At 50.2% G+C, this 21,011-nt stretch overlaps 1 protein-coding gene across 9 annotated transcripts in view; it reads right to left on the reverse strand.

Moving 5' to 3' along the window:
• VMP1 (vacuole membrane protein 1) overlaps positions 1 to 21,011 on the reverse strand; it is an 864,072-nt gene that overhangs the window by 734,650 nt on the left and 108,411 nt on the right. For all 9 annotated transcript variants that reach the window (XR_015308362.1, XM_086954948.1, XM_086954944.1 and 6 more), the window contains one exon: positions 12,030 to 12,120. Coding sequence is in view for 8 of the 9 variants with exons in the window: in XM_086954948.1 (XP_086811074.1) it covers positions 12,030 to 12,120 (91 nt within the window). In the remaining variant the exon portion in view is untranslated. The remainder of the gene's footprint in view (positions 1 to 12,029; positions 12,121 to 21,011) is intronic.

Genomic DNA, 21,011 nt, shown 5'->3' on the forward strand with positions numbered 1-21,011 from the left:
GAGTTCCGGTAATCCTTCACCATTATCAGCTATTAGAGCGGAGCTGGGGTGCTGAAATTAATACCCGGGAATGGATGTTGTCCGCAACGACCAGGGGCATCTGCTGTGAAGCGGACTTTCGGCCTGCAGCGTTTCCCCGGGAGGACGACGGAAGGTGGTTAGAGGCCCAGAGGCGAAGGCCGCCATCTTGAGGCCCCAGTATTGGAGCCTGCCCTGCAACTTGCCGGCCCCTGGAGTTCCACGTGTCCCTGAACCGGGGAGCAATGCCGCATCGGAGGAGGCGGGGAGGCGACAGTGGAGTCCAGGCCGGTGACAACCGGGGGGCCTGTGACTGTGACGCCGACATCGTCCCTCCGGCTCTTGCGGAGATTCTGTGGCCTGCGGAGAGGTGTTGGGCCGGGAGGTAGAGGCCGGATAAAGCTCTTGGAGGCGGCCCCCTGAGGACTGGTGGAACACCCCTGGCCCCGACGAGTGGAGGGCCGAGCAGAGCGGTGGTGGAGGGGACCTTGCTCGTCGGGGCTGCCGGAGGAGGTGACAGCGGACGTGCCGGCCGGCAGTCCGCTGGTGACTTCGGCGACCCGCGTTGGGGCTGCCGGAGGGGACACAGAGCGGCTGCATTGAGCTGGCCCTGCGGAGCTTGCGGAGAGGTATCAGCGGTGGGGCTCCCGATTGCAGGGCCGGCGGACACTGTCTCCTGGATCTGTTGGGCCCCGCAGCCGGTGGTGAGCACTTGAGGAGACTACAGGTGAGTGGCGAGACTGGGCGCGCGCTTCCCTGCCATTTTGTCTCCCCGCGTTGAGCGGCCTGGGGACACGGGACTCTGCGCGCTGCCGCCCCTGGGGACCTGTGTCATATTCGAGGTCTCCGCCCTCCGCTGTACCACTGCCTGGGGGGCTCAGAGTGCCGCGGGCGGCCGATGATGATCGGCTGCTGAGTGACGAGAGGGGGGGACGGGGGAGGGGGTTGGGAGGGAGAACCCCACAGCAGAAGTCTAGGCCCACATTTTGAGGCTGCCGTGCGGGGCGGCCTAGAGTCACTAGGCATTCACCATCAGCGCAATGATGGCCTGCACCCTACCCCGCCTTGGCTAGCTGAAGGAGGGTAAGCGCACTTTGGACTTTGCCCTCAGAGACTTGCGAGCAGGGGGTGGCGCGGCTGAAGCTAGGAGCGACCAGCGAGGGGCAAAGTGAGGCAAGCGCACCCCCTCCATTTTGGACTTCGCCCCGCATAGTGGCTCTAGACCATTGGTTTCTCCGCGCTGCTGCAGCTGGGGGACCTGCACTACCTGCTGTTCCTCTGCTTCCGTGTGCCAGGGGAGGGGACACATCGCTTCGGGAGTGCATAGCGTCATTTTGGAGCCGCTAAGTGAGGTGGACTGGGAACACTGGGTGGCTTGCTCTGGCACTGACAGGGCCTGGGAGATCCACCACAATGCCTAGGTTGAAGAAGGGGAAGACCAGGGCAAATCTACCAAGGCGGGGGAGAGAAAAGGAGGAGCGGCTGGGTAGTGCGGTACACTGATTAGGTTGAACAGTCTCCTTGGCCCTAGTGAGCTCCTGGATTACCTGTTGCAGGAGTGGTACATGTAGTTTGTTTTAAAGAGCTGGGAAACTCACTGGCGGTCACTCGAATTCACTGACCCGGGGCGGTGGGCCACCCAGCAGCTGCAACATTGCCCATGGACCCAGGTGTGGAGAGGATGGGCAGGTAGTGGCCTTTAGTGAGGTAGCACTTGCGACCTGGCGGGTTGGGAGTTGAGAGGCGGCCCTTAAGCCTACTATTCTTAGGTTGAAACCTTGAACATTGCCAGACAGGAATCACAGCGGCGGGGATTGGGAGGCTGACCTCTTTAGGTACATTGCACCTGGCTTAGAGAGAACGTGCTGCCTGGCTGTCAACGAAATGCTTCAGAGCTGGCGATGACGCGTTCCACAGGGGCCAAGGTCGACCCAGCTGCGGCCCTCAGGAACAACTCTGTTGTGGCGATGTGGGGCAAGGCGGGGACGTCGGCTCCCACTGAGAGGCCACTGCAGACTGCCGGAGACTCGACGCCGGTGACCCAGGCGTTGATGACCTCTTTCATGTCAGAACTCATGATGGAAATTGGTTCCCTACGCTCCGAGGTGCACTCCTGCATGCGGGAACTCCGGAAGGAGGTTACTGAATTGGGAGATCGGGTAGATGGGCTGCAGAAGACAGTGGATGCCCGCACGGAAGACCAGGAACAATTGTGGCAACGCCTCGCAGCGTTAGAGGAGCAAAACATAGAACTACAAGTAAAACAGAAGGATTTGGAGAAACGGAGTCACAGGAACAACCTTCGCATCCAGGGGGTTCCTCTCGGTGCGGAGGGGAAGGACATCTTGACCTATGTGGCGCAACTCCTCCATGAGGTCTGGGGGGATGAAGACGCTTCTCTGCCGGCTTTGGATCGAGCCCACCGGGTCTCCAGGCCCGCGGGGAGGCCGGGGCTCCTCCCAGACATCTTGACAAGGGTCCACTTTTTTACCGAGAAGGAGGCCAGTCTAAGGGCGGCACGGGACAAGCTGGATCTCAGCTACGAGGGACACAAGATACAGATCTTCCAAGACTTGGCGCCCAACACCTTGCCAAGACGACGGGCCTTCAAGCCAGTGACCGAGAAGCTGAGGACCATGGGCATCTCCTACCAATGGGGCCACCCTTTCGCCCTCAATTTCCAATGGGAGGCCAAGTGAAAAGTGATACGGAGGGGGCACAGCTGCTTCGTCTGCCAGCGTCGCCGCCGACAAGCCCTTCTCGCCCGCGGCGGCGGGAACGGATTCCAGCCAAGCCCTCTTGGACTACTGTCCACCGCCACAGAAGTTCACCTCCCATTAATGAGCAGTCTGCCTCGCAGGCCAAGCAAGACATCATCGCGCATATTCAATCCCTTGAAGGGGGAATCGGCACGGTCCCGCTTGGCGCCCCTCGACTCCATGAACAGTTGAGCAGATATCTGCAAAGTATTAGGAAACACATCTCTGTTGAAAATGTACTCTCCTCCCTGGGTTTGCTGTCTGTTGCGATGCCTTAATCTACACACCAGCTCCCGGCCAGTGGGGTAGGGGGCACTGGGACCTTCCCGCTAGATGACGTTGGAGATTACTGCAGACCTACCCCGGACTGTTCCTAAGGGAGTAACATCCCTGAGTGTATCCGAACCCTGGGGTTTAGGATGCCCTGCGACTGGGACAGAATAGTGTGGCCCCGTTGACCATTGTGGATATCCACTGCTGTGTGGCCCAGTTGGCCACCTTTGGGTTTCTTGATCCTCTCTCTTTCCTCTTGCTTCTTACTGGTTTCCTTCTCCTTCTCTTTCGCCTTTTCTGTGGGCGTCGGGTGGGGGGTCCTGCAGCTGCGGCGCTTTGTGCGGGTTGGGGTGGATGGATTCCCCAGCGTCTATATGTTTGAGGGGGTAGAATAGGAGGGCGTGGGCGGGGCCCGTTTGGACTTTAACATGACTGCGAACTTGCCTAGTCCCTTAAAGGTCTTAACACTTAACGTCAAGGGCCTGAACTCCCCCAATAAACGGAGGCACACGTGGCGTTATCTCCTCCAGCACAGCTCCGACACCATATTTTTTTCAGGAAACCCATCTTTTGCAAGCTGATGTGAGGCGCATGGCACACCCTAAATACCCTCTCCAATTTTGGACCGCTGCAGACACCATAGCAGTGGGTGTGGAGATACTGTGCAGGAATGGCATCAGGCGGGGGGAAGCCAAACCCTTTAGGAGCAGGGATGTGCGCTTTCTTAAAGTAAATGTGGGGATTGGGAGGCTCCTTTTCACTCTGTGTAATGTATATGCACCCAACCAGTTGCAGGATAGGTACCTCCGGACACTCCTGAGAGAGCAAGTCCCGCAAGGCGACCCCTCACTGATATTGGGGGGGAATTTAATTTAGTTTGGGACCCGGAAGTGGATTGCAGTGATGCCTCGTTCAGGGGAACAGGGGCCATGTCCTCAGCGCTACGCACGCGGATAACAGACTTGGGGCTGATGGATACATGGCGCTATCACTCCCCGGGGCTGAGGGATTACTTGTTCTACTCTCACGTTCACCGCACGTACTCCAGTATTGACTATTTATTTATTTTGCACGCTCTGATATGGGACATGCTGGGAGCCTCCATGTCTGATATTTCGCTTTCTGAGCATGCCCATGTTGAGCTGCTCCTGCAGGACCCGGCTGCTTGCCCTGCCCGAGAGGTGAGGTGGTGCCTGCCGCAGAGTATTCTCCAGGATGCAGCCGACGTAGAAAGCATTCGGGCTGCCATTGACTCTTACTTTGCTAGTAATGATCTACCAGAGACGCCCTTTCCCATGGTGTGTGATGCCTTCAAGGCCACATTCCGGGGTCATATTACCACTCTCTCGATTGCACGGGCGCGTGAGGCTCGGACTCTGGAGGATAGCCTGGCGAAGGACATAAAGCGAGCTGAGCAACGGGACCAGGATCACACTTCACTGGTATCTAGGCGGCGGCTCGCCATCCTTAGAGGGCAGCTACGGCTCTTGCGCACCAACAGGGCAGAAAAATCTTTGCTGGTATTGAAGCAGCAGTATTTTGAGGGAGGGGACAAGGTGGGCAGGCTGCTGGCGAGGCGACTAAGGGCGCATGCGGCCAAGGCTCATATAGCCAATGTTCAGCTGACGGACGGGACGATGGCTACCTCGGAGAGGGATAGTTGCGAAGCGTTTCGGGCCTACTATACTGCATTGTATAAGCAGGAGACACCATCCCCGGATGTGGTGGCGGACATTTTGAGTAGATATACAGGGACGCCGTTACACCCACATTACGCAAAGACCCTAGAAGGCCCTATCACCCAAGATGAGGTAACAGCAGCCGTGAGGGATCTCTCCCTTGGGAAGACACCGGGCCGGATGGCCTACCCCGGTCCTTCTATCGCATGTTCCAGTCACAGCTTCGGCCCCACCTTCTGAGACTGTACAATTCTTTCACTTATACAGAAGGACCGTCATCCGATATGGTATGGCGGAGATAGCACTGATCCTGAAGCCTGGGAAGGATCCCACGCTCTGTGCGTCCTACCGCCCCAGAGCCTTGTTAAATACTGACCTTAAAATTTACACCAAACTGCTAGCAAAACGCCTAGATCCCTACATGCCGGGTCTCGTGGAACAGGACCAGGTCGGCTCCATCCGCAACCGGCAAGGGGTGGATAACGTGCGTAAAATTGCACATCTAGTGGGGAAAGCACACCATTGGGGGCTGCCGGCCTGCCTCCTGTCGCTAGATGCGGAAAAGGCATTCGATCGGGTGGATTAGACCTTTCTTTAGGCGATTCTGCAGAAAATTGGGCTAGGTCAGAATATGATCACTAGGATCATGGCACCATATCTTACCCCGCAGGCCAGGATTCGGGTTAATGGGCAACTCATGGTGCCGTTCTCCATCCATAGGGGTACTAGGCAGGGGTTCCCCCTCTCATCTTTGTTATTTGCCCTTGTAGTAGAACTCCTAGCGGAGATGATCCGTCAGGCACCTGATATCCATGGAATCCCCCTTGGTGGATGTGAGAATAAGGTCGCGTTGTTTGGGGATGATCTTATCCTCACTCTAACGCGTCTTCAGGTGTCCCTCCCTGCACTGCACCCAGCACTGTGCCTTTTTGAGCGGGCCTCAGGCCTTAAGATCAAACATGACAAATCCTGGGCCCTTAATATCACCATTCCGAAGGAGGAGATTCCCCTCCTGGTGAAACTTGTGCCGTACCAATGGGCCTCCCAACATATTCGCTATCTCGGCCTCCAGTGGACTCCCTCTTTGGACACATGGACACAAGTAAATTGGCGGGAATGTCGGAGGGCGGTCCTTGAAGACTCATGGAGGTGGAAGCCCCTGGTATTATAGTGGCTGGGCAGAATCAATGCCATCAAGATGTCGATCCTCCCTAAAATTCTATATCTATTTCAATGCCTCCCCACACCTATCCCGCTACATTATATAAGAGGCCTCCAACGCGACCTCACAATTATCTGGGGCGGGAAGAGACCTCGGTTTTCTCAAAAGCTCCTTATGACACCACGTGATAGAGGGGGGCTGGCCTATCCCAATTTCGTGGATTACTACTGGGCATCGCACCTTCGACTTGTGGTGGAGTGGGGGGTGACGGAGAGCGAGAAGGGGTGGTTGCATATGGATCGGGCAGTGACCGGGCGAACCATTTGGGACCTTGTATGGCTTCATCGGGCAGCACGCTCTAGGAGTGCCTACTTAGTGGTACCCACAAGAACGGTTTTGGAGATATGGGATAAAGTAGCTGTGCGCAGAGGCCTCACGACATTTCCCTCACCGCATACCCAGATAGAGGGGAATCTGTTCTTCCCGCCGGCCCATCGCACGCGTGCCTTTACCAAATGGACACAAGGGGACTGCAGGGTGATTTGCGATCTATATGAGGGGGGTACACTCAAGACCTTTGCCCAATGTAGGGAGGAGTTCCGCGTCCCATTGGAAGCGAGATTGCAATATGCCCAGTTGCAGCACTGGGTGTCCGAGGGGGAGATGTATCAGGCGGCTACACGCGCCTTTACCCACTTCGAACGGCTGGCCCGCTCTTTTGTTGGATCGAAGGGGCTGATATCTCGGATTTACCAGATTATGCAGCACCCAAAGGCACCACCCTCTCACCCATATCAACATCAATGGCAGTTGGCATCCGGCACGAACATTGTGCCCTCGCAGTGGTGTCGATTATGGCAGGATATCTCCAAAATCTATCGTAGCATCTCACAGCGGGAAAATGCCTATAAACTCATGACTCAATGGTATTATACGCCCCAGCGTCTCCATAAGATGTTTCCTACATCCTCTCCTTTGTGTTGGAGGTGCCAGTCTGCATCTGGGGACTTTAGTCATATTTGGTGAGCATGCCCATTGTTGACCCTATTCTGGAAAGAGGTTCTTAGCCACATCAAGGGGGTATTGGGGTTCCCTTTGCCTGACGCCATGAGCACAATCCTACTATGTATCAAATCTGCTAGCCTGAAGGCACTCACCCGGAGCGATTGGATTCTAGCGCTACAAATGCTAGGAGCGGCCAAACAGCTTATAGCCCTGTACTGGAAAAAAACAAAGCCCCTCCAATCGCAGCCTGGTTTGTGCGTTTATGGCATGTCGTCACGATGGAGCTCTTCACAGCGAGACTGCAAGCACGCGACACACGTTTTAAGGCTGTTTGGCAACCTCTGGTTAAATATCTCTGTGCTGTGGAACATGCGCGCCACATGCCTACCAAGCTCAGGACGCTGCACCTCTTTGAAGACGCTATTGTTCCTACTGATCCTGGTAGATTGCTCCCGTAGTTGCCCCCCTGCATTGAGACCCCGTCAGCATTGGTGCTGGACCTGGCCTTTTTTCCCTCTCCCCATCACTCCTAGCCTTGCTGTGTTGTCTTCCCTCTTCTACTTCCTGCTTTTCTTTTCATCTTCTTTCTTGTTTCCTCTCTCCGATACTCCTCAGGTTATTGGGTCTTGTTAGGCTGACTGTTGATTTTGGGCCGGTTGCCTGTTCGTTATAGAAGTAGACCTCAGGGGTCTTGCCTTATCACAGGTCCAGAAGGCATTAAACTATAAATCATGCGATGCGGCTGGCCCCTCAGGGGTTGTAGACGAAACGCTGTGTACAAGCTTGCTTTTTGCATTGATTCCTAACAACATCAGTGTAATGTCCAGTTACGCGGACGGCCCTGTATAGGGTTGTAGACTTAACGCTGTGTAACAAATAGACCTGTGTTATGTGTTTTTGTCTGGAAAATAAAACCGATCTGAAACAAAAAAAAAAAAAAACGTAAAAAAATAAAATTCTTAGGGACCCATTTAGGTTTGAGGAAACTGAAAATCCTTTTTCTAGAAAAAACTCAGGTACACTCCAATGGCTGCTTTTATTACGCAATACGATCCGTGTGGCAGAGGAAAGTAGGCCTGTCTATTCCCCTACTTATTTTGAGCTTACTATGGAAAGTGGAGGATTTTCATTTCCTTCCAAACTCTTAAAAAAAAAAAAAAAAAAAACGTCCTTAGTTTCAAAGCAGACATTTTCACCTGTTTGGAACAAAGCACAAAAGTTCACCCTCTGGGTCAGTGGTGGGAACATGGTATTCTATCCCACAAACCTAGGAGCAACAATGTATCTTCTATGCCCACTATTAGTCACCTGGATATATTAATGAGTTTTAATGTTATGTTCCCAGTTTTACGTGCGTTTGATTTGGCAATCCAAAAAAAATGTAATATAATAAAATGAATTGTGGTGCTGGCTCTCTGAAATTTCAGCTTAATGCGTATGCAAATCAATGAGACAAAACGGAGGCACTCTGCAAAAGCCACTTTCAATGCTCATAACCGCCGCGTCTGCACAAAATTTGTGAAGTTTACATCAGTGGCTACTCTACTGTTACCCAATAGAGTCTGCTGCAATTCTGGCGACTGGAATGTACTTGGTACTAGCCTTCAAAAGTACTTCACCATACTTCACACTTAAGGAGGGGGCATTCTCTAAACAGTCATTTACTTCCAGCAGGGCATTGTATATCAGATCAGGCCATCCGTCAAATTTACAGTATGATCAGCAGCACAGTGTCTGTGATACAGCCAATCACCGTGAATCTTATGTTGCATGGGGCCTGGCTATGTTAGAGGCCCTACACTATCCACCAACACTGCAACAGAGTCAACTGCCCTATGACTGTTACAGGCCAATCAATAAGACTGTTAGAGGGGATCAGGGCCTGCTATACAGCAGGAACCACAACTGATCAGAGGAAGGCGATGTAGGTATCAAAAAGGAAGCCTAGGGTATTAACAGATTTTAATCTTTGCATATTATGGCATCGATGTAATTTATCATCTTAAATAAGCCTGGCCTTGGGAAAAAATCATTGTAATTCCCAATGTACCGTTGGTAATGGCAACAGATGGGGAATATTCATCATGTAAGATAAAATCTACCTTTGAGTGGCAGCAGTAAATGTTACTATTTTGTGTCTTGACAAAACCTTACTAATATAAAGCTGGCATTTCATGGCAAACAGTTTTTTTCATGAAAACGATGAACGACTGTTTTGGTCAATCTTATTATTTTTAAATAAAAATTTGTACCATGGCCCCCCCGGGCATCTTCACACGAATAGCGCAGGCGGTCCGAACCTTTTTGTGGGAAGGACTATCCCAGAGGATTGCGTTGCACAAGCTTCACAGGGGAGTGTATGATGGTGGCCTGGCGATACAAGATGTAAAGTTATACTACTGGACTTCGCAGCTCCAGGTGGTAAATGATTGGTATATGTGGACAGTAGTGAGCCAGCATACAGGGTCGGTAGGACGGTTATGCCCAGTGGGAACTGTGAGCCCCTTCTGTATGCCCGGAGGTCGTGTCTGGGGTGACCTGAACACACCAAGGTAGTACTGCAGTTTGGAGGGAGGAGAATAAACTTTTGGGATAAGCGGGTAAAATGGACTGGTAGGACCCCGTTGTGGCTGGGTGACCAACTGCAGAAGGTGACAGCCCTAACTGGCTTTAAGGGGTGGAAACTGATTGGGATCAACTACATGGGGGACATTTGGAAAGGGGACTCCCCTCGCTCCTTTGAGTATCTCCAAAAGGAGTACAACCTCCACCACTCACAGTGATATAATCATGTTAGACTCTTACATGCCCTAAGACCACATATACAAAGTGGCTCGCCTCTTCCTGATTACTCCCCCCTGGAGGATAGGCTGTTGCTAGACCCTATCGCAGAGAAACCAACGCCCACGATTTATCGCAAACTCAAACAATATACCTGACCCCCTAGTTACACTTAGAGAAGCTTGGGTCAGGGACCTTAGTAGCATAGACGAGGAGGACTGGCGGGATGCATTGCAGAGCCCTAGAGAGATTGCAATCTATTCACGTTTTAGGCTAGAGCAGCTAAAGATCCTACAGTGCACATATTATCCCAGCACACACTTGTATGCATGGGGCCGGGTTCAGACTGCGCTGTGAGTTAGGTGATGCCAACAAGAGGGCACTTTCTTCCATATCTTATGGGAATGTCCGGAGAGAAGTCACTTTTGGAAGAGGGTCACTGAAACTATGTCTGAGGTGGTGGGGGAAACGGTCCCGATGGAGCCAAAGTGGCTCTTGCTGATGATTAAAGTAGACACTGCTTGGTCTAGATATATAGTAATATGGTTGGTCCTGGCTGCGGGAATTGCAAAGCGCAATATTGCAAGGGGTTGGGGGGGCGAAGACACCCCCACAGCTGGAGGACTGGAAGCGAGGCCTGGACTGGCGCCAAAGGGCCGAAGAAACAGTGTACAAAAGTAGGGGGTGTGCAAAAAAATGGAAAAAAGTTTGGGCGTCACAGCAGAAGTACAGAGGGTTTGGAGGTGCCACGTGGTGGTGGGTGGGATGGGGATTATGGATTGTTCTGGTTGCTACATCATTATTGTGTTACTGCTCACTGTAGTGATATCTCCAAATATGGACTTTTGTTACTTCTTGGTGGTGTATGGTCTCAAGAGCATGGTTAATAAAAAGACTTATAAAAATAAAAATAATAAAAAGGTTTATTTCATAGTAAAGAGTGTATGTATTCAAAATCTGAAAACTGATATTTATGGCCAAAACGACTGCATTTATAAATACATCTTTGCAGCGGATCTTTAAGCAATCGTCACTTCTGAGGTGTGACACAATAGAGTGTAAGATAGCTGTAATTTGTCTCCTATGCAAACTTTCTATGGGATGTGTGTAAACTGAGCAACAGTGGTACTGCTGTATTAGTCTTACAATCTGAACATTTCTGTTACCTATAGGGCCTGAGACTGTAATATTTGTATCATAAAAATATGTTCAGCCTGCTCCTTCCAAAGGTGATTCTCGGTCATAACACTAGCCGCATTTCATAGGACAGAGACTTCTACGAAGGGCCAGGAAGGATGCAAAGATGATGGGAAGTGAAATGTAGAAGTAAAGATCCTATTTAAAATGATAAGCCATGTAAAATGAAACTTTCTGAATGGCCTATAACACAGGTAGATATTTAGAAATTTTTAGGGAAATTGTGCAAAACATGCTATTTTTCAACCATTTTCTGAAATATCTTATGTGGTGGTTGAAAACCCAGCACTTCTGGGACAATGAAACTCCCAGGGTACACCATGGACATACTGGAATAAAAATATTTTCTGAATGCCCTCATTGAAACGATGGCTTTTCAGAACATTTCTCAAATAATTGTTCTGTAAATACAATATTTGGCCTCATTGTTTCAAAATGATGTTTTTAGGTGGGAGAACCCTTTCTTACTGTTATTGAAAGCCAGGCTGGATTAAGGGACTTTCTCTGTGGAGTTTGGGGCAGGCATTTGGGGCCCCACCACTTTGAAAGAGCACCATCGGCCACTGACATCATGGCAGCAACACAGAACACTTCTCTCATATACTGCGCCAGTACAGCATGTATAGCAGCAGCCCGCATTTTTTTTCCAACACAAAGAACTGGTACTGCACGAGACTAGCATGGCAAGCTTTATTCACACACAGCACAGTGCAGGGAGGTGAGGGGGGAGAGCGGAGGAAGAGTAGTCAGCTTCCCTCCGATATATATTGGATAGGCACAGTACACATCACACACCACAATTAAACACACGCTGTACCAGTAACGCCTTCTTTAAAAGAACAGGGGTAACATTAGCATGAGCAGTGGAATTCCTCCTAGCACCACACACACATCAAAGGAAGACAGCCTCAAACTGCATAAAACAGATCACATGTCCATATCTGCAGTAATATGCATTGTAGCATAATATACAATGCAAATGTGGAGGAAGAAAAGGAGTGCAGGACACAGTTGATATGTGCTCAAGTACTGCAACACAACACAGCAATTCACCACAGTGCCCCGAATGGCAAACGTAAAGAAGTATCGTACTAATCACTCATCGTAGATGACAAAATTCTCAACCTCAGTTCAAGATTAGAAACCTTCTTCTACCTGTTGATGTGCTCCTTCAATATAATACGCAGCTGAAAGTCCAGCAAGCAGCAGCAATAAAGAGGCAACGAACCCCCGACGGTGCCATAACCTACAAAACACCAAGAAACGCAGTTAGTCCCGTGCTTCCACGTGTGCTTCCTAAATATTAAACTCTGAAAAACAATAGCAAAAAACAAGCATCTTTAAGCAGAACTGCAAAGAAATCATGTGTGCTGCTTCACGGATTACAGATTACAGGTCTAGGATTGGGAACACGGTCAGCAGTAATGCATATAGAAACATACAACATTTAAACATGTAGCTAAGATCACTGGAACACTCTCGGAGCTGTCTGATGCTATCCATCACAAAGGCTGGGATCCAAAGCAGGAAGGTACAATAAAACATGAACATTTTACGTGGGGCTCAAGGATGAACCAATCTGGTCATTCAATATGTGCACTGAAATAATTATGACAGTGATAGGTAAATCTTAATAAGTATTTACTTTAAATATGGTTTCGGTTGAATTATGTAATCATGTACATTTTCAAGATATTGCCCTTTTAAGAACAGACATAAAGCTGCTTGCAAGGACTTGCCAAAAACCTGCGTAACCTGTACTTTATAGAAAGAAAGAAAGAAAGAAAAGATAACTGTTTACCAGACACCTGCTTTAGAAAGGATCCTCTCGCCACCACCACTCCAAACCCCCCACCCTACCCAGCAAAATATCCTCCATCTTTATCATGCTTGATTTTACTGCAACTGATTTAATACAAATAAAGCCGAAAATAGGTTTGGGATAAAATGTCTCATGAAGTAAATGCATTCTTTGCTTAAATGTACGCAAGGAGGGTTAATTCTGGAGGACTCGGGAACACTAAAATACCCAGTTTCAAGCGCAAGGACAACATTTTGTATATGAAGCAGGAAAATTATCTAATAACTCAGAATACAATCACTTCACTCACACTGAAAGAGTTATGAAGGGCAACTAAATGATATATATGTATGATGTTAAAAATGACCAGGGTGGTCATCAAAATGTTTTATTTTAATATGCACTGCGTTGGGTTTACAAAAAACGTAGTTCAAGTAAAGCCATTGTTAGGTAGCAAAGAAGGCTTATAGGCATGGAAAAATGGAAGGAGAAATGTTTCTTAATTCAAGCAACACTCAGTCAACACCTTCGAAATAAAAGTGGGATGAGTCCTCAGGATCACTTTGTTGCAATGAAACAATACAACAAGAAGAATAATAATGTGACCGCCCATAGTTATGAGAAGAAGGATGCATTCCTAGGAACAAGCTTCCTCCTGAAGGGGTCTGAATCAATCTGACCAGAACCAAGGTGAAATCACAAGAGACTCTGGGTCATCTGACCAGAGGGAACAGCATCAGCAAGACACCCAGGTGGTGTTTGACAATCTCATTGGAGGGGAGGAGGATGCAGTTCTCAGATGGAGCTTGGCATAGGGATCACACTGTGGTCGTGTAAGTCTCTGGAACTCTCAAGCACTCCAGGATAGTTCAGGAGAAAACCCATATTAAGAAAGGGTCCCAACTCCCCCAGTTACATTTCCGATGCTCATGTGAGATAATTTTCTGATCATGATGTGGCAGTGGAACTTTTATAGCTGCATAGTCTGATATACTGATGAAGACCCATTGCCATATTCAGGCGACACTCCGATTATTCTCTGGCGGAAGGTTGTCAACCTATGTTGCAGGGTCCAGCACTGGATTAGCAGCCAGAATGCCGAACAAATCAAAACATTCACCCCCAGTCAAGAGAGTTGGGTTAAACCCATCATTCTTTTGCTCACCATGCCACCCCAGTTTAGATCTGGCCATATGCAAATCAGTCTTGACCCTGTGCCTCATGGAAACAGTCCAGCCCGAACTGCCAAACCAGGTCCTACCTGGACCAGAAACAAGCATCCTAGGACCGGTTTCGGGGTTTCACCCCTCTTCAACCAGGATAACTTGATTCCAGTGGCACAGTGAGCCCAGGACCCACGTCTGGGCATACCTGGCGCACTTAGGGCGAGAAAGCAAAAGACACATAATTGATGGACGGAATACAGAACAAATCAAACAATGGGCGCAGGGTCAAGACTGATTTGCATACGGCTGGGTCCAAACTGGAATGGCATGGCGAGCAAAGAAACTATGGATTTATGCCCAGATCTCTGTACTGGGGTGAATGTATGACATTGTCCTGCATTCTGTCCATCAACTTTTCTTTTTGCATTTGTCACCCCGAGTGGGATGGGTATGCTCACAATTGAATCCCGTGCTCTCCATGCCACTGGAGTCAAGCTATCTTTGCTGATGAGGGCTGAAAGCCCGAAACCAGTCCTGGGATGCTTGTTTCCAGTCCAGGGAGGACCTGGTCTAGCAGTTGGGGCTGGACTGTTCCCATTGGGCCCAGGGTCATGACTGATTTGCATATGGCTGGATCCAAACTGGAATGGCATGGCGAGCAAAAAAACGATGGATTTAGGCCCAGATCTCTGTACTGGGGTGAATGTATGACATTGTTCTGCATTCTGACCATCAATTGTTCTTTTAACATTTCTCATACTAACCAGGACCTTCCAGGATTCACGATGGCTAGAGACCTTACCTTGACTCTTGCACTATAATCCGAAAGCAGAGTTAGCCATGCTACAGTACATCAAATTATCAAACATTTGATAGCTAAGATGGTCAAAGCAGAAACAAAGGCGTTCTGGTGAAGCAACTGGATTGTTCGAGTGCTTCATGAACTGCTCTTATTCTCTGGAAGGAATAAAATGAGGTGGTATTTAACCTATAAATGTGACTGATACAGGCTGGCGCAAAAATGGCTTCCAAATGACTTTTTGTATTAGATTCTGCTAGTATTTGAAACGCGTGGCAAACATTTTATTGAAGACTGAGGTAACGAGCAAACCAAGACCGAGGTTGACATTATACCTGCAGTCTCAAAAGCGATCGTTTAATATGACTAGGTCCACAGGTCGGACTGCTGACACGGGGCACATGAAAGTTAAAAGGTAAGGACAATCTAATACTTGCAACACAGTCAACTAAAAGGTCACGTACATAACATCTAGAAATAAAATCAACTGAACTAAGTCAAACTGAGATGCAATAAACAAAAAAGCAGCGCAACCTATGGTTGCAATATCAGTGAGTCTATGCTGTTATTGATATGAATGAATACGTTAGTCACTTTTTCTGAAGGAGAAAAACAAAGCTCAGACTCACAAATCAGTTAACTGATCAGTGATGAAGTTAAAGCCATTTTCCAGAAATGAAGAGTCACAGCTGAAGAACACAGGCATGGGACCCAGATACTGCTCAGATGAGAAATCCAGGCATTTCTTTGGCAGTAACCTGTTTAATGAGTCACAGAAGCGCGTCATGTGCTGCACTGAAATTTCGGCTATTGTGATGTTGCTGGGCCACGGGTTTTGAAGACCACTCGCCATGTAACGACTCGACAAGTACTGTGTTCCAATATGCAAGCACGGAGGATTCACCTGGGCATCTCGAAAATCTCTGTAACATGCAAGACCCTATTTTCAGATAAGTTCTATTCAAAATGCTAGCCTTGAAAGGTAGATGAAACTGAATCCATCCTTATGCGGCAGCATCAGTAAAGAATTGTAACCAGTACCAGATACAAAGAAATCAGGTACAATCTTGAAACCATGGCTGCAATATCATCTAATTGATGATTACATGCAATCGGCAGCAATCTTTACTATTCGTCAATTGTAATATGGGTTCACCCGATTAATATTTTCACTCAAGGTCTAAGCATACTTGTAGTAGGGGACGGAAAAGGACAACCAAAGCAAAGGATAATCAAAGGGAAGGACACTTTTCAACGGTTTAAGCTCTCCTTGGAAAATGAGGAAGGACTCAAGGGATTTTTCTGATAAACATTTTAGTTTAATGAACTATTCGTTGGGCCATGAGTTCGTCATCTAAGGCTCTTCTGTGTTGGGGGTTTTCACATTGTGGAAGGGGTAATGGTGTGTCTTATATGCTGCGTGTTTACATAACATTGAGACTGATGGTATGCATGGCAACACATAAGGGATGACAAGGTCCTAAGACCGCTCCCCTTCCAATTCATGAGAAACAGAGCTCTTGGATTTCACTTCATAATTAAACCAGGGGATCCCAATGACATTACATTTTTAATTCTTTAAATACATATTGTGATTAATACTACCTCCACAATTTGGTTTGGAATTTAATGTGGTTTCCGTTATTCTAAATGTGCTGAATCAACACCAATAGCCACTATTACTGGTTATCTATAATAAAAAGATAGGCCAACATGCTATTAGATGCAAGCTTGTGGTGGAGATTTGATTGACCAAGGAATGCTTGCGCAATAATATTGTATAAGACATTTGTTGGCCAGGATAGACATATACTTCTTGATTTAGGTGCACTCCAAAAATACTTCATGAAACAACTGAGCAAAGGGCTAGTATTCAAGCATCTACATAGCTCCTCAAGTCAGAAATACGTAACGCTGGTACCTGAAAAACTCTACATGCCTTCACTAGAAACTACTGTCTAGATTCGCCCTTCAAAGGACATATTCAAGTAGGGCAGGCTTCTTTGAGGAACCTTTTCAGGTGATTGTTGGAGCTGAGTTATTCCATGTTCGCTTCTTGTGGGATGGCCTTGCAAATGTATCAATGGTTATGACTATTGATGAGGATCCCTTGGAACAAAAGGACAGGTTGCACACCTAGGATCCTAGTTGTCTTCAAGGGGAATCCTCAAATTCATTAAAAAAAAACTCCCAACTACCCAGATGGGAACTATTTAAGCTCTCAACAATTGCTTCACCAAGGAATCCTATTTAAAAATTACCCGACCTAAATGTCACCTGTGGGGCATGATGGAAGAGAGGGAATACTGTGAGATCCTTAAAGGGACAGTGCCAGTTTTCTCTACTATTCTTTGAAAGGCAGCCCATTGGCTAACAATGTCTCATTCCCTTTCCTTTTAAAAACGGGTTTGTGAAAGATTTTCTATGGTAATTTTGTTATTAATGACACATATCTATGTAACTGGTTTCTTTTTTAAATCAAAATTGAATTTAATATGGGGGGCGTGGCCAACAACTTGGTGGTGTAGGACGTGCCTCGGCTCGGCTCCCGGCTTAATCCGTCGATAAAATTGTCCCCAAACCTGCCAAAACTTCACCAAACTGAAGTCAGAGGGACTCCGTTAACCCAGAAGCCCGTTTCGAGAGACCTGGTCCGTGAAGAGGCTGTCTTTGTCACCGGGCGAGGAGCGCGAAAGGCTGCGGCGGACCCGCGACAAGATGGCGGCCGGGTCCGCTTCCTCGCACTAAGCGGAGCTCAGCCTGACTCTGGGGGAGCGCTACCTGCGGACACTCTTCATCGGCGGGGCTGGTGGTGCGGCCCGATCGGGGGTACGGCGGGCGGCCCTGTCCGCCGGCGGCTGGAGGAGGGGGTTCGGGACGGAGGGGCCCAGCCAGGCCGAAGGGAGACCCGGGAGGCAACTTGCCGCGAGCCCGGGGCCGAGGGCTGCGGCGGACGGCTGCAGGCGAGAACACCGGGCCGGAGGAATCAACCGCAGACGGAGGTCCGGGTAAGGAGGGGGGCCGCCTCGTTCAGGAGGCCGCAGACCCTGGGGCTTAACTCCCCCTCACCCCCCCCCTCATCCACCGCCTTGTACCGACGGCCTGTGCTTTTGGAAAGCCGGCGGACGGGCCTGCCGTCCCGGCTGTGGCGGGCTGAGCGGACCAACATCTGTTTCCTTTCCCTTCCTCCCGCCTGACTTACCAACACCGCCGTGGGACCGGGGCAGCCTCGAGCGGCTCCGTGGAGGGCTCGAGGTCAGGATTGGCGCCAATGGGGGTAGAGATGGAGAAAAGATGGGGAGCGCGGTGTGCGGGCCCTGACCCACCGCGAGACGTCGAACCGGACTGGTGGATCCCCCCCCCCCCTTCCCAGCTTGGTGGGGTGTGGGAGTGAAGACAGTGGGTGAACAAGCCACCTAGGGACCACCTCGGGGGCACAGCCTAGCCTGGACACTAATCAAAAGGAGACCCCGATACAGCCAGAGGCTCTACGAGGTGGAGGAGGACAACACCCGTTGCGGCAGGTAGCTGTGTGTGGGACCCGGGGAAGCTTCCTCCCCGCCACTGCCCATCAAAGGAGGCCCGCTGCAGCCGGACTATCCGCAGTCGACGAGTCCTGTTGAGCCAGGGAGTTCGACCTTGGGTGCGCTGTATCCCCCCCCCCTACCCCCCCACCCCACCCCACCGCCTACTGCAGGGAGAGGCTGCTGCCCGGGCCCGCCATGGGGAAAAGGGACACTGCCCAAAAGACGACCAGGCAGGAAACCATAGAAAACTACGCCACAGTAAGATCCCGGAGGGAGATGGCCCCGGCACCGACTGGCACCAGTTCGGACACGACCATTATTATGGAGGCGATACAGGCCTCAAGGGCGGATATACAAACCTCTAGGAAGGCGCTAGAGACTAAAATAGGCGAGGTGGGGGTCGGAGGTCCTCCTGCTGCGCCAGGACTTCAGAAATCTCACCGAAAGAGTGACCGCCACTGAGACCAGAATCAGCGAGACGGAGGACTCCCTTGCGGCACTAAAGAAAGATATGGCGGAGCTACAGGCATCACACAGGCAGCTGTTGTGGAGGGTCGATGATGAGGAAAACCGGGAAAGACGTAACAACCTCCGCTTTGTGGGCTTTAGAGAAGGTATTGACAAGACCGACGCTGCAGCATTTCTCAGAGACTGGTTAACAGCGACGTTCCCACAGGCCAAATTCTCGAACTGCTTTATCATAGAACGGGCACACAGAGCCCTGCTTATGAAACCTCCGGAGGGAGCGCGGCCACGACCGATCATTGCCCGCTTCCTTAACTTTGCAGATAGAGACCTCATCCTGCGAGAGGCAAGGAAGAAAGGGGAACTGAGAATGGAAAATGCAAACATCATGATTTTCCCGGATTACAGCCAGGATGTACAAAAACAGCGCCGCTCCTATGATTCAGTGAAGGCAAAACTGCGTGACATGCACATATCCTACATGCTACTCTTTCCGGCGAAGCTGAAGGTCCTATATAAGGGCAGGTCGCATTTCTTCAGCCGCTCGGAGGAGGCTTGGCAGTGGCTAGAGGAGGAAGGTCGCAGGATTCGCTTCGAAGCGGCGGCGGACAATTTCCGGAGAAGCCCGCCCAAGTCACAGCCCAAGTCACAGCGGTCCCACATCCCGAGGATGAAAAGATATACACCCTCCCCACAGAATATGGACCGCACTGCATCGGCCGGAGGAGACAGAGATCGAACAGTGACAATGGAGGGGAATCTGACGCAAGGTAGCAGACCTAGCAGCCTGGAAAGCCACATCGTCGAGGAGATGGAGGATGTGGCTAGCACACACTCGTCGGACCTTGGGGAATCAACTGACAACTCACTACATCCTCTGGTAGCAGTGATCCGGGAGATGGAACAGGGGGCCACTGGCGGCGCGGAGGACTGCGGACAGGCCTCACAAGATTCCCACTCGTGAGGAAGAAGGGGACTGGTATCCAGGACTGCAGTGGGCCATTGCCGGAGACACGCAAGTTACACACACCACTTTTTGAATTTTGTTTGACACGGGTGCTCTCAGATAGACTAGGTATCACCTTTTGTGACGGCAGAACTCGTCCAGTCCATGGATAGACATTTAAGCTGGAAGAGGCCTGGACTGGAGCCCTAGTGTTCTTCTAGTTGGGGTGGCTGAGGGAGGGCGACAGACCTTTACCGCCCAAAAGTCTCGAGCTACCTGGTTACAAGTATGGGATGGCTGGGAGGAGAAGGTGGGAAGGGGGTGGTGGGGTTTGGGGAAGTTCGAACAGTTTGTTGGGGGGGACACGGGGGGAGGAGGGGGTCTCAGTTAATTGTCTACAGTCATGTATATTACTGCAATATTTTCTGCTCACACACCTGGAACCACTCACACTATCGCGTTACAACGTCAGAATGGCATGTACACTAGATATGCAACTGAATGACCTTTCCAAACTCAGCACCCTGATCTGGAACGTGAATGGTCTCGGTAACAAGATCAAGCGAGGGCTAGTAAACGCATACATTAAAAGAATAGGACCAGTCCTACAGGAGACGCACCTCCAGGGCACCAAGACCATCAGTTTGCAGAGATATGGCTATCAAGTGTTTCATGCGGGCTTTGTGAGGGGGTCCCGGGGGTGGCGGTCCTGGTACATCGCAGGCTCTCTTATGTGCACGAGACGCAATGGATCGATGCCCATGGTAGATATGTGTTTGTTAAAGGTATGGTTGGGGATGAGCCGATGATCTTTGGCAGTGTGTATGCTCCGCCCCCGTTGCAGAACGCGCTTATTGAGAAGTTGTTTGAGGTGTGGGCCGAGATCCCGGATGCGCTGGCGATTGTGGGAGGAGACTGGAATGACGTGATGGATGGACGGATGGATCGCTATAGGCCCGTAGGGAACCCCAGGCGGCAGCACCGACGAAACTTAATGGCATGGCACAGGGCATGGGTTGGATTGACTCCTGGCGCTACCAACACACTCTGAGTCGCGAATACTCCTATGTTTCGGCAGTGCACAAGTCCTTCTCCAGATTAGATTACTTGTTCGTGCCACTCCCCTGGCTGGCGAGGGTCGCGTCCACAGCTGTGCTTCCAAAAGGTATCTCGGACCACTCACCTGTGTCCCTAGATCTTTTGTTGGACAAGAGGCGACAGCCCTTCCGATGGCGCCAGTCTACGTGGCACCTGCAACAGGATCGCTATCGATCACACCTACGTGAAGCCATTTCTAATTATTGGGAGGAGAACGATGGGCCGGAGGTGGACGCCGCCACCCAGTGGGAGGCACTGAAGCCAGTGCTCCGGGGGGGTGGACATCGCTTGGTGTGCAGGGGCCCGCAGGACCCGTCAGAGAGGTGGAGGAGGCA

This window comes from Lissotriton vulgaris, chromosome 2_1 (assembly GCF_964263255.1).
Source record: "Lissotriton vulgaris chromosome 2_1, aLisVul1.2, whole genome shotgun sequence".
NCBI classification, from domain to species: Eukaryota; Metazoa; Chordata; class Amphibia; order Caudata; family Salamandridae; genus Lissotriton; species Lissotriton vulgaris.